A 14,823-nucleotide genomic window follows, 5' to 3' on the forward strand; every position below is an offset into this window, starting at 1 on the left:
AAATCCACGGAATCTCGCCGGAGAACCCTTGATAATCCGGCCAAACGCAACTTCCCGACATCGAAAACACCTCGTTTTTTCTTCTCCGAGCTTCGTGAGAGTGTTCTAAAGCTTCATATAATCTTAGAATCTTCCAAAAACTTCACATTTACGTGTGCATGAACAGTACCTCAAATCGGAAGCTATGGTACTCAGGTTTTTCGACAGCTTCACGTCCTAAAATTGTTATAGATGAGATCGTATGGTTACGAGGAATACGAATATGGCATCAAAAACCTCGATCCATGATGTTTGAAAGGTTGTTTCGGGTTGTCCGTACAGGTTGCACGGAAAGGCAGAAAAATCCGAGAGGGAGGAGAGAGAGTCAACGGAAGTGAAAGAAATAGTGTGAGTGTGTGGTCCAAATTTGGGCATCCAATCACAACAAACAAAACCAAACAACCACACAAAACGTCCAAGGGCAATTTCGTCTTTTCACACCTGTGATAAAATATTTTGGAACGGGCTGTCACAATTTACCCACCTTATGAAAAATTTGTCCCGAAATTTCATACAGTAAAACACAACCACTAATAATCATAAAATAGTCGTGGATACAAATCTCTCATCTGGTCATTCGTCTCCCAAGTAGCCTCTTCCACTAAGTGATTTCTCCACAAAATTTTCACCAAACGCACTGTCTTATTTCTCAGATTCTTAGCTTTCCAATCCAGAATAGTCACTGGCTCCTCATCATAAGTCAAATCCAGATTAATTTCTAGAGGTTGAGGGGTAATCACATCCGATGGATCTGAAACATAATGACGAAGCATGGAAACATGGAACACATCATGCATTTTAGACAACTCTGGAGGCAACAAAAGCTTGTAAGCAACTTCACCGACTCGTTCGGTGATCCGATATAGTCCGATGTACCTAGGACTTAGCTTACCTTTCTTTCCAAACCGTACCACACCTCTCCACGGTGATAACTTTAAAAATACCCAATCACCAACTTTATACACCTTATCAGTGGCATGTCTATCTGTTAAGCTCTTCTGTTGATCCTGGGTTGCTTTTAGGTTAGACTTAATTACTTGAATGTTTTGAGTAGTCTCCTCTACTATCTTAGGGCCCACTAAAACTCTTTCACCAATCTCTGACCAACATAAAGGTGTACGATAAGATTTGCCATAAAGTGCCTCAAATGGTGCCATACCAATACTCGAATGATAGTTGTTGTTGTAGGCAAATTTCATTAAATCCAACCTCTGATGCCAAGCGTCACCAAACTGTAACACTGAAGATCTTAGCATATCCTCAAACGTCTGAATTGCCCTCTCTGATTGTCCATCTGTTTGAGGATGATATGTTGTACTACAAAATAATCTTGAACCAAGAGCCTCTTAGAATGCTACCCAGAACTTAGAAGTAAATCTAGGATCACGATCCGAGACAATACTAATTGGAACTCCATGGTACTTTACAATCTTCGATATGAATAATTCAGGTAATCGGTTTAGAGAATGCTTCTCCCTCACATGAATAAAATGCGCTGATTTGGAAAACCGATTAACTATCACCCAAATTCCATCATAACCATTCTGTGTATGAGGAAGCTTGTACACAAAATCCATAGTAATATCTTCCCATTTCCACTATGGAACGGGAAGGGGATGCATCAACCCAAACGGCTTCTTCCTTTCAGCTTTAACTTGCTGACAAATGGCACACCTACTCATATACTCAACAATCTTTCTCTTCATACCCGGCCAATAATAAAATGGTCGAACGGTATGTTACATTTTAGTACCTCTAGGATGCATTGCATATGTCGAAATATGCGCTTCATCCAAAATTTCTTTCTTTAATTCTATATTATTCGACACATATATTCTCCCTTCTTACATAAGCATGCCATCAGACTCTCGAATCTTGAAGTCTTTCTTCTTCCCCCGATTCCTTGCTTGGATTATTTCCTGGGTCTCTTCATCATTTATCTGAGCTTCTAACACTCGATCAATTAATATTGGTCTAACTTGGAAACTAGCAAGTAAAGCTTATTCTCTTGCGTCTACCCCTAACTTCACTCCAGTGGACCTCAAATCAACAAGAAGAGGAACTTCGAAAGTATAAGTGGCATTAAGTCTAACTGGAGTCTTCCTACTAAGTGCATCAGCCACCACATTTGCACGACCAGGGTGATACTCAATCGTGCAGTCATAATCACTTAGCAACTTAATCCACCTTCGCTGCCGAAGATTAAGATCCCTCTGAGTAAAAAGATACTGGAGACTTTTGTGATCCGTAAAAATCTTACATATGTAACCATAAAGATAATGTTTCCAAATCTTCAAAGCAAAGATGATGGCTGCTAATTCCAGATCATGAGTAGGGTAGTTCATCTCATAAGGCTTTAATTAATGTGAAGCATAAGCAATCACCCTATCATGCTGCATCAATACACAACCTAGACCATTCAAGGAAGCATCACTGTAAACCTCAAAATTACCATTATCATCTGGGAGTGCTACAACAGGTGCATGAGTGAGATAATACTTCAACTGCCAAAAACTTTGCCCACAATTATCATCCCACTCAAATTTAACCGCTTTTCCAGTCAACCTCGTCAGTGGCAAAGCAATGACTGAAAAGTCATTAAAACACCGTCTGTAATATCCTGCTAAGCTAAGAAAACTCTATACCTCAGTGACGGTTTGAGGTTGCTCCCAATTCTCCACCGCTGCTACCTTTCGAGGATCCACCTGAATACCTTAAGCAGATATAACGTGTCCCAAAAATGCCACTTGATTCAACCAAAATTGGCATTTGCTACCATACAATCGATGTTCCCTCAATCTTTTCAGCACCAAAGTAAGATGTCGAACATGTTCTGATTTAGACTTAGAATATACTAGAATGTCATCAATAAAAACAATGACAAACCTGTCTAGATATGGCTAGAACACTCGATTCATCTAGTCCATAAAAGCTACTGGTGCATTAATTATTCCGAATGGCATCACCAAAAACTCATAATAACCATAGCAAGTCCTGAAAGCTGTCTTAGGGACATCCTCACTACTGATCTTCAACTGGTAATAACCAGACCTTAAATCAATCTTAGAAAACACACAGGCACCTCAAAGCTGATCAAACAAATCATCTATACGCCGCAATGGACAACGATTTTTAATTGTTACCCGATTCAATTGCCTGTAATCAATGCATGGCCTCAAAGTCCCGTTTTTCTTCCTCACAAATAACACTGGAGCTCCCCAGGGTGAAGTAGTAGGCTGAATAAAACCTTTATCAACTAATTCCTGCAACTGAATTTTCAATTCCCTCAACTCAGCAGGAGCCATTCGATAAGGAGTCAAAGATATAGGATATGTACCTGGAAGCAAATCAATAGTGAACTCCGCATCTCGGTCTGGCGGCAATCTAGGTAAATCATCAAGGAATACATCAGGAAAATGCTTGACTACTTTTACATCATCCACACTACTAGGAGCAACATCATTCAACACCATATGAGCTAAATATCCTTGGTAACCTTTCGATAACAACATTTTTGCTCTCATAGTGGAAATAACGCCATGCCTCACCCTACTTTGCTCGTCCACAAAAGTAACCTCAGGTAATCCATGACGATGGAAAGTAACTGTAGAGATGTAGGATGAGGTTGCATCACTTGAGCAAATGTATAAGAAATAACTGAATGTGTAGCACCACAATCAATCAATACTTTAGCAAAATAACCAAGGATATGTAATATACCTATGATCAAGTTAGGATTATTCTAAGCATCTTGTAGCGTGATGTTGTGGATACGCCCCTGGGTCTGCTGTCGTCCACCACGACCTTTGGGGAGGGCGAAGCGAAGACTGAATAGCATTAGCTATAACTTCCCCTAACTGAGCAATATTAGGGAAACTAGTTTTGACGTGGCATAGTTTTGACAGAAGACATCAAAATAATTAGGAAATTCACAAAATATACATGACTGCAAACCTATGCTCTGATACCAAACTGACACACCCCGACCGAAATCAAGGTGTGCTGGCTATCACGTGAGGGTGACGTAGCCATGTGCACAGTGCGTAAGCAATAAAGATATAGGGAAATATGAGAAGATAAAAACCAACTACCAAAGTACTAGCGCGAAATTAAGTATGGAATACACAACCAGAGCATAAGTAGCCTAATTTCAATCATGCCAACTAGTACTAATTAAATAACACTCAAAGATAATCCTACATTGGTAGTCTGTCAGAACTCCCTTGAAGACTTCGCAAGCCAGCAACGAGAATTCCTACTTAGAACTTGGAGGGGCACAAAACAGAAAGTGTGAGTGGGCAAAAACAAAGCTTTTCAAAATCATTTCATTTCTCAAAAGTTCTAACCCCTCGCTGTAAAACCTGTAAATTTTTCCCAAAAAATAGAATATATAAACATATATCAAATTAGGCTCGAAAGTAAAATGCATCAATATTATGCCATGCCAAATGTCTCAGTATAAAACATGTAATCCAGGTGCTAAATCACAATAAAAATGCTAAATCAGCCGGAGTCATCTAATGTGACCTGTACGGCGGAATCTAGAGCTCAACAATATATATATCTCATCAACAATATGCCTGCACATGAGTCGGAACCACCTAAAGTGGTCTGTAAGACAAGCTGGGTGTAAATAAATACGCTCTAGTGCTACAATCACGTGAAGGCTGTGCGAAGTATCGCAAGTCACCTACAAGTCAGAACCATCAAAATTGGTCTGTACGACAAGCTGTCATCTACCTTGGATCCAAGGTGAGCGTGTGTGGTGTGAGACGTGAACGATCACATGAAGGCTAGGCCCTCAACTCTGGCGGAGCACAAACACCGGGGTGCAGGTTAATGAGCTCTCTAAACATCTCACATAATCCTCAATTTACATACACATTCGATAACTCACCTGGTACTTACCTAAGTGTCCACAACATCAACCATAAATATATGCAACTACTAATGCATGTATAAAATATATGAATACTGGGCATGATACTTCAAAACATACTTTCATTTAAAATGATTTTCTAGGAAAAATCAAGTATATAGATATATACTGAAACCAAAAGCCCACTCACTGATATGTCGAAAGATCGTAGCCCTCGAGCCTCGATTGAATACACTCATCCTCAAGATAGGTCTCACCTATATGCAAAACAACTATATAAACGTCAATTTAATACACATAAACAAACTAGGTAATAACTTCTCATACAATGCTCAGATGAGCCCCCACGCGTGGCCACGTGCCTGGCACACCTAATGGAAAAGTTAACGCCGTAAAGAATATTCCGTTAAAAAATAGCATATTCTGTTAAAATTAACCTCATGTCATTAGAATATTCCGTTAAACTTGACGGAATATTCCGTCGTCTTCAACCTTGGTTCGCCAATGACCGTCGTCGTCACCGAAAACTAGAAAAACTTCAAACCTTAATATCTTCTTCATTTCTCAACTAAAATCCATGAAATTTGTCTCAAATTAAAGCTTACAACGAGAAGAACAAAACCTTACCAATTTCAAGCCCTGAAATCCACAGAATCTCGCCAGAAAACCCTCGATAATCCTGCCAAACTTGGAAACTTGCCAAACTCAACTTCCCGACGTCCAAAACACCTCGTTTTTCTTCTCCGAGCTTCGTAGTGTGTTCTAAAGCTTCCTATAATCTTAGAATCTTCCAAAAACTTCACATTTACGTGTGCATGAAGAGTACCTCAAATCGGGTTATGGTTCTTGGGTTTTCCGACGGCTTCATGTCCTAAAATTGGTATAGATGAGATCGTATGGTTACGAGGAATACGAATATGGCATCAAAAACCTTGATCCGTGATGTTTGAAAGGTTTTTTAAGGTTGTCCGTACAGGTTGTACGGAAAGGTAGAAAAATCCGAAATGGAGGGGAGAGAGTCAACGGAAGTGAAAGAGAGGGTGTGAGTGTGTGGTCCAAATTCGGTCATCCGATCACAACAAACAAAAGCACACAACCACACAAAACGTCCAAGGGCAATTTCATCTTTTCTAGATAAAATATTTCGGAGCGGGCTGTCACAGCTAGCCCATTGTGAGGCTAAGCCCACCCCCTCCCCTTTAATGTAGATAATATCGTTTGGTAAAAAATTAAAAAAAAAAATCATTTGACAATTAATTTAATCACATTATTATCCGTGTGCAAACAATCTTTTTTATAACCAGCATTAGACGCCTCTTAAGATGTTTTGAATGTGTTGAACAATAGTGAAATTGAATCACATTATTGCTAGCCTATTATGAGGTACTAAGTAAAATAACATTTAAAAAAAAAACCACAAAAAAATTAATAATTAAAAAAACACTGTTAAAATGATGAAAATGCCTCTGCCTTATTTGATGCATTATTTTGGGATGCCTTTGAAGTTTTTGTCATGAGGCATTTTTGTCCAAATCTTTTTGTTGAAGCTTGGTGAAACCAAAAGAACTATTCAACTTTTCCATTGGCTTTATATATAAGACTAGCCTTCATGCAAGCACTCAAATGCATGCATAAGACATTTTTTAAATCACGGCGTACTACGCGCAACTTACACATTTTAAATGTATTTATATGAGTAAATTGACAAAAGGAAAGTCAAATATTTGAAGTAAATGAATAATTTTAGATCATGCTAGAAGAAACCCCTCATAAACCAATTAAAGCAGCTGAATTCACATAATAAAATCAGTCTATATAAATTTACATTAAGAATAGAAAAAAATAATATAGTGAATTATATTATTACTAGGCCATTGTGGGGCTAAGCCCACCCCCCTTCCCCTTACTATAGATAATATCGTTTGTTTTAAAAAAAAAGCCAATCATTCGACGATTAATTTAATCACATTATTATCCGCGTGCAGAAGACCTTTTTTATAACCGGCATTACACTCCTCTTAAGATGACGGTGTGCTACGCGTGACTTACACGTTGTAAATGTATTTATATGCGTAAATTGACAAAAGGAAAGTCAAATATTTGAAGTAAATGAGTAATTTTAGATCATGCTAGAAAAAACCCCTCATAAACTAATTAAAGTAGCTGAATTAAAATCGGTCTCTATAGAATTTACATTAAGAATAGAAAAAATAATATTTAATAAACAATTGATTGAATCACATTATTGCTAGCCTATTATGTGGCTAAGCCCACCATTTCCCCCTTAATGTAAATAATATCGTTTGTTAAAAAAAAAACAAAATCATTTGACAATTAATTTAATCACATTATTATCCGCGTGTGAAAGACCTTTTTTATAACCGGTATTACACGAATCTTAAGATGTTTTGAACGTATTTAAAAATAGAGAAAATAATATTTAATAAACAATTGATTGAATCACATTATTGCTAGCCCATTGTGAGGGTAAGCTTACCATATGCCCCTTAGTGTAGATAACATCATTTGTTAAAAAAAAAAAAAACAATCATTTGACAATTATTTTAATCACATTATTATCCGCGTACAAAAAACTTTTTTTATAACCGACATTACACGCCTCTTAAGATGCCGGCATGCTACGCGCTACCTACCCGTTTTAAATGTATTTCTATGCGTAAATTGACAAAAGGAAAGTCAAATATTTAAAGTAAATGAGTAATTTTAGATCATGCTAGAAAAAACCCCTCATAAACTAATTAAAACAGCTGAATTCACATAATAAACTCGGTCTCTATAGAATTTACATTAAGAATATAAAAAATAATATTTAATAAACAATTAATTGAATCACATTAATTTTAGCCTATTGTGTGGCTAAGCCCACCCCCTCCCCTTTAATGTAGATAATATTGTTTGTTTAAAAATAAAAAAAAATAAAAAAAATCATTTGACAATTAATTAATCACATTATTATCGTGTGCGAAAGACTTTTTTTTTATAACCGGCATTACAAGTCTCTTAAGATGTTTTGAACGTGTTTAAAAATAGAGAAAATAATATTTAATAAATAACTGATTGAATCACATTATTGCTAGCCCATTGTAAGGCTAAGCCCACCTTGTCACATCCCCACCCGGGGGGGACCACTCCCCGGGCCCGCTCCACCACCGTAGCACGATATTGTCCGCTTTGGGCTTACCATTCCCTCACGGTTTTGTTTTTGGGAACTCACGAGCAACTGTCCAGTGGGTCACCCATCATGGGATTGCTCTAGCCCCCTTCTCGCTTAACTTCGGAGTTCCTACGGAACCCGAAGTCAGTGAGCTCCCAAAAGGCCTCATGCTAGGTAGGGATGGGAATATACATTTAAGGATCATTCCCCTGGGCGATGTGGGATGTCACAATCCACCCCCCTTAAGGGCTCGACGTCCTTGTAGGCACACCACGGCTAGGGTTAGGCTCTGATACCAAATTGTCACATCCCGGCTCGGGACGGATCACTTCTCGGGCCCGCTCCACCACCGTAGCACGATATTGTCCGCTTTGGGCTTACCATTCCCTCACGATTTTGTTTTTGGGAACTCACGAGCAACTTCCCAGTGGGTCACCCATCATGGGATTGCTCTAGCCTCTTTCTCACTTAACTTCGGAGTTCCTACGGAATCCGAAGCCAGTGAGCTCCCAAAAGGCCTCGTGATAGGTAGGGATGAGAATATACATTTAAGGATCATTCCCCTGGGCGATGTGGGATGTCACACACCTCCACCCCCTTAGTGTAGATAATGTCGTTTGTTAAAAAAAAAAACAATCTTTTGACAACTAATTTCAACATATTATTATCCGTGTGCAAAATACCTTTTTTATAAACGGCATTACACGCCACTTAAGATGTTTTGAATGTGTTTAAAAATAGAGAAAATAATATTTAATCAACAACTAATTGAATTTGTGACAACCCGTCCCTAATTTTACGTTTTTATTAATTTTAAAAGCATGAATTGATGAAAATACCCGAGAGGCAAGAACTTTGACTTCCGTTGACGATCGTCTAGAGAAACGTATGACTTATTCTTTTGGCGTATTTACGTGGTACTTAATAGTACAAATGCATATGCGAAAGTCGTTTGCGAGTCCAGATTATAACGGTATAGTTACTGACGTTTGAAATTGGTTGCTTACATTTTAGATTATAAATTATTTGAACTCCCACCTTGTGGGAAAGAAGCCCAATCAGTTTTAAGCGAAGAATAAGGGACCAATCAAATTAAAGGGTAAGGACCAATAAGAAATCAGGAAGAAAAAAAAAAGAAAAAAAAAAAGGAAACTCTAGCCTTCCTGTCGATCCATACACCCGTGCACCACCATACCCAAATCCAGCGAATTTCCACCATTTTTCTCATTGATCGCCACCATCCATCACATGCAAATCACTCATGTGGCACCATCTCAGCCAAAAAACAGAGAGTTTTGGTTCCAATTTCATGAAGGCCGACGCACAGCTTCGTGGGTACTAGGTGACAATCCATCCATTTCTGAAACACTTACCTTCAATCAACACCACCAAAACACTTCTCTGGAAGTTAGGGACAAAGCCCAAAATTTTTTAGGGGCGGTGGTGTTGTAGATTGATCGAATTGAAGAACACCCAAATTCTAGGGTTCCAGCGGGTTCTTGGCGATTTGAAGCTTTTCCCAGCCAAATTATAATTGGTCACAGGCATGAAACTTGCTCTACTCATTGAGATCTTAATTCCTATCAAATTTGAGAAAATTCAGAAATAGTGGAATTTTCTGGCAAGTTGGGGTGGCCGACCGCCACGTGCGGCGGCGTGTGGGACAAGACACCCCTGACCTTCCTAGGCTAAAATTGATAGCCCAATTCTATATGTGATGTCCGATTAACGAAATTTCGTTGTTTGGGTATAATTCGGCTAAGGTTCGCTACTTGGTCATTATAAGAATCAACGATCCAACCGTTGGATATTTACCAAACTTTAATAGGTTATTATTCACAATATTTGAGGACCTTAGGAACTTATGGATCGGAAATTCAAAGTACGGATCTTCCCGAATTGGATTTGTAAGCTTGCAAAATAAAACGTTAACTGCCACTTGCATTTGCGATTGGCGAAGATTTGACCGTTGGATCCTTCCCGAATTGGATTTGGTAGGCCATTATGAGGCTAAGCCCACCCCCTACCCCTTAATGTAGAGAATATCGTTTGTTAAAAAAAAAAAAAAAAAAAAAAACACAATCATTTGACAACTAATTTGATCACATTAGTATCCACGTGCAAAAAACTTTTTTTTTTACAACCAGCATTACACGCCTCTTAAGACGTTTTGAATGTGTTCAAAACTAGAGAAAATAATATTTAATAAACAACTAATTGAATCACATTATTGCTAACCCATTGCGAGGGTAAGCCCATCCCCTCTCGCTTAGAGTAGATAATATCGTTTGTTAAAATAAAAAAAATAAAAAAATCATTTGACAACTAATTTAATTACATTTTTTTATAACCGGCATTACACGCCTCTTAAGATGTTTTGAACGTGTTTAAAATAGAGAAAATAATATCTAACAAACAACTAATTGAATCACATTTTTGGTAGCCCATTGTAGGCTAAGCCCATCCCCTCCCCATTAGAATAGATAATATCGTTTGTTAAAAAAAAAAAAAAAAAAAAAACACAATCATTTGACAACTAATTTAATCACATTATTATCCATGTGGGAAAGATTTTTTTTATAACTGGCATTACATGCCTCTTAAGATGTATTGAACATGTTTAAAATAGAGAAAATAATATTTAATACACAATTGATTGAATCACATTATTGCTAGCCCATTATGAGGCTAAGCCAACCCCCCTCCCCCTTAGTGTAGATAATATTGTTTGATAAAAAATAAAAAATAAAAACAATCTTTTGACATTTAATTTAATCACATTATTATCTGCGTGCGAATGACCATTTTCAAAACCAGAATTAGACGCCTCTTAAGATGTTTTGAACTGGTTTAAAAATAGTGAAATTGAATCACATTATTGCTAGCCTATTAAGAGGTACTAATTAAAATTAAAAAAAACAACCGCATAAAAATTAATAATTAAAAAAATACTGTTAAAATGACGAAAATGCCTCTGCCTTATTTGATGCATTATTTTGGGATGCCTTTGAAGTTTTTTTTATCTTGGGGCATTTTTGTTCAAAGTTTTTTGTTACAGCTTGGTACACCAAAAGCACTATTCACCTTTTCCATTGGCTTTATATATAAGACTAGCCTTCATGCAGGCGCTCACGCATGCAAAAGACATTTTTTGAATCACGGCATGCTACGTGTGACTTACACATTTGAAATGTATTTATATGTGTGTAGTGACAAAAGGAAAGTCAAATATTTGAAGTAAATTAGTAATGTTCAATCATGCTAGAAGAAACCCCTCATAAACCAATTAAAACAATTGAATTCACATAATAAAATCGATCTCTATAGAATTTATATTAAGAATAGAAAAAATAATATTTAATAAATAATTGATTGAATCAGATTATTGCTAGCCCATTGTGAGGCTAAGCCCTCCTCATCCTCCTTAGTGTAGATAATATCATTTGTTAAAATAAAAAACAAAATCATTTGATAATTAGTTTAATCACATTATTATCCACGTGCAAAAGACATTTTTTATAACTGGCATTACACACCTCTTAAGATGTTTTGAACATGTTTAAAAATAGAGAAAATAATATTTAATAAACAACTGATTAAATCATATCATTGCTAACCCATTGTGAGACTAAGCCCATCCCCTCCTCCTTAGTGTAGATAATATTGTTTGTTAAAAAAAAAAATCATTTGACGACTTATTTAATCATATTATTATTAAAAAAAAAAACAAAATCATTTGATAATTAATTTAATCACATTATTATCCACGTGCGAAAGATTTTTTTTATAACCGGCATTACACGCCTCTTAAGATGTTTTGAACGTGTTTAAAAATAGACAAAATAATATTTAATAAACAACTGATTGAATCACATTATTGCTAACCCATTGTGTGAGGCTAGGTCCACCCCCTCCTCCTTAGTGTAGATAATATTGTTTGTTAAAAAAAAAAAAAAAAACAATCATTTAACAACTTATTTAATCATATTATTATCCGCTTGTGAAAGACCTTCTTATAACGAGCATTACAGACCTTTTAAAATGTTTTGAACGTGTTTAAAAATAGAGAAATTGAATCACATTATTGCTAGCCTATTGTGAGGTACTAATTATAAAAATAAAATATAAAAGAATAAAAAGTGTACCAAAAACTTAATTATAAAAAAAAATACTGTTAAAATGATGAAAATGCCCTTACCTTATTTGATGCATTATTTTGGCATGCCCTTTAAGTTTTTTTGTGTTAGGGTCATTTTTGTCTAGATATTTTTGTTGAAGTTTGGTGTCATCAAAATCACTATTCACTTTTCCATTGGCTTTATATATAATAGATTAAATGAGTTTGGTTTGGTTACCAAAAAAAAAAAAAAATAAAATAAAGAGTTTGGTTTGAGGAGTTGACTTTGGATTTAGCTACCAAGTTCTACCTATTTGGGATATTGAAAGGGTAATACTAGGGAAACTAAAATTTTAAATCAATTTTGCAAACAAATTGATGTGTTACTAATAGAAAATAAGCAGGTTAATTAATGTTGAAGTAATGATTCAATCATCAATAATCATATCATTTGGTTCAAAAAATTTGGTCTCCCTAGCATTATCCATATGGGTAATGCTAAGAAAACCAAATTTGCAAAACAAATGATGTGTCACTATAGGAAATAAGCACGTTAATTAACGCTGAAGTAATGATCCAATCATCAACAACCATATCATTTGGTTTAAAAAATTTGGTCTCCCTAGCATTATCCATATTGGTAATGCTAGGGAAACCAAAATTTTAAACAAAATTTGCAAACCAAATTATGTGTCACTAATAGAAAATAAGCATGTTAATCGACATTAATGTAACAATCCAATCATCAAGAACCATATCATTTGGTTTAAAAATTTTGGTCTCCCTAGCATTATCCATATGAGTAATGCTACGGAAACCAAAACTTTAAACCAAATTTACAAATCAAATGATGTGTCACTAATAGAAAATAAGCACGTTAATCAACTCTGAAATCACTCCCCAAATAATGTTCCCACCCTTTCACTTAATGAAAAAAAAAAACAATATAATTCAACCAATTTTTACAGTAAGGCTGAAGGAATTAATAAATTGTTGTTGGAGTAATTATCAGGAGATTCAAATCTAGCACATTTACTTATGAGTAAAAAGAAATATCAATAAATACTATTAGACCATAATATTAAGTATCAATATTCAAACAACTTGAAAGATGTTAATAATCCATTTCTATTTGGTTGATTATATTTGCTTACCAAGTCGAACAAAACTAACAAGAAAACTTACCAGGAGAATTGAGAGCACTCTTGCCCTATCACTATAAGACGATTATCCGAACGATTGAGGCAAACCTATTCATTTGACCAAAGCCAATTGACTTGAGCACTTTCCAACTTTGGTGGACACCCACAAGGGGTATGATGTATCACATACTTCGTGCATCAAATGGTCATCTATTAGGAAAGATGACATACGTGATCCAGTTGCCCACACCATGTGAAGCTTGCTAGCTAGGTAAAAGCGAACAGAAGTCGTCCTATGAAAACAGCTATAAAGAGCTCTCCATTTTCTTCCATGGTTACATAATGGAATTTGTTAGCTCATCCTTACTCCGAGTTGGAGCACGTGGAATGGATTCGAATGTTAATTGTTCCAAGGAGATGAAAATTAGGGTCTTACATAGTGCACTTAGGCTTCCCTTCAAATTAGCATTTACCACGCTTACATGCATTCTTATTATACTCTTGTCCTGCAATTTTCTTGGGTACAAAATTTGGCTTATATTTCCATTTCTTCCCCTTATTTTTCCAATTCATTATGTCCTTTTGATTGCGAGAAAAACCACTATTAGGGAATTTTGATCCTATAGTCATACTAGCAAAAGCTCTCATTGTGGAGCTCGCAGCACGTCTATCTAATCGGTGCTCAAAACTGTTCAAGAATGCAACAACTTCCTGCACTTCTAATGTATCCAGATCCTTAAAATGCTCAATCATAGAACATATAGAACCATAGGACATAGGCAAGCAATTTCTATACTACTCTATCTCTAGATAACTCTTCACCATAACTTTTCATTTGATTAATGATATCAAACATACACGAAAAGGGATTCATCATCTCTCATTCTAGTGTATTCAAAGTCTCAACATAATCATTGTAGTTTCACACTCCTATCCTGTTTATCCGCTCTGAATTCTTGCTGTAACATTTCCCAAGCTCCTTTTCATGTTTCTTCGTTTGAGATTCTGCGAAAGATTTTATCAGAGACAGCTCACACTACTAGAAATTTGGCTATAAGCCACTCTTTTCATTCGGTGGCTATTGTCAAGTGTTGCCACTCATATTAGTGGCAAACCTGTATGGCCACCAAGCACCCACTAAACTAGAGAGTGTGGCCTATGTAGAGGACTCTATTGTTACAATGGCTACCAATATTACATTGGTGGGTATGTGAATAGTACAACATTTTTATATTTTATAATTATTTCTAAATTTCAAAGCATGTCATTGTCTCTCTTATTAGTGGCTAGGTTTGAGACTAACATTGGTGGCTTTTATACTCATACACCCACCAATCCTATGTGTCTCTATTAGGATCAGTGGCTTTTAAAGTTAGGCACCAACAATGGTGTGAATCTATAGCATTCCAAATGTCCGGTAGGTTGGAATTGTATTACATGCATTTTAGTAATAGCTATGTACTCTATTAAA

General features: G+C 36.2%; 1 protein-coding gene across 1 annotated transcript; it reads right to left on the bottom strand.

The window, feature by feature from the left end:
* Positions 1–569: 569 nt before the first annotated feature.
* On the bottom strand, positions 570–3,551 carry LOC137709055 (uncharacterized). The gene is made up of 7 exons (XM_068448197.1): positions 3,183–3,551; positions 2,976–3,074; positions 2,685–2,744; positions 2,424–2,543; positions 2,133–2,267; positions 1,888–1,979; positions 570–1,356 (listed from the first exon to the last, which is right to left on the bottom strand). Exons 1-7 carry the CDS (start codon positions 3,549–3,551, stop codon positions 570–572), a joined length of 1,662 nt encoding a protein of 553 aa, XP_068304298.1.
* Positions 3,552–14,823: the final 11,272 nt, after the last annotated feature.

The sequence above is a fragment of the Pyrus communis genome, chromosome 11 (assembly GCF_963583255.1).
Source record: "Pyrus communis chromosome 11, drPyrComm1.1, whole genome shotgun sequence".
NCBI lineage: Eukaryota > Viridiplantae > Streptophyta > Magnoliopsida > Rosales > Rosaceae > Pyrus > Pyrus communis.

What these genes read in the sequence shown, in the direction of transcription:
- LOC137709055 (XM_068448197.1), bottom strand. Translation starts at nt 3,551, where the DNA reads ATGTTGTTATCGAAAGGTTACCAAGGATATTTAGCTCATATGGTGTTG. An exon ending in AACCTCAAACCGTCACTGAG is followed by an intron (nt 2,544 to 2,684) that starts GTATAGAGTTTT and finishes AGTTTTTGGCAG; the next exon opens with TTGAAGTATTATCTCACTCA. An exon ending in GAGTCTGATGGCATGCTTAT is followed by an intron (nt 1,357 to 1,887) that starts GTAAGAAGGGAG and finishes ATTATTTTGTAG; the next exon opens with TACAACATATCATCCTCAAA.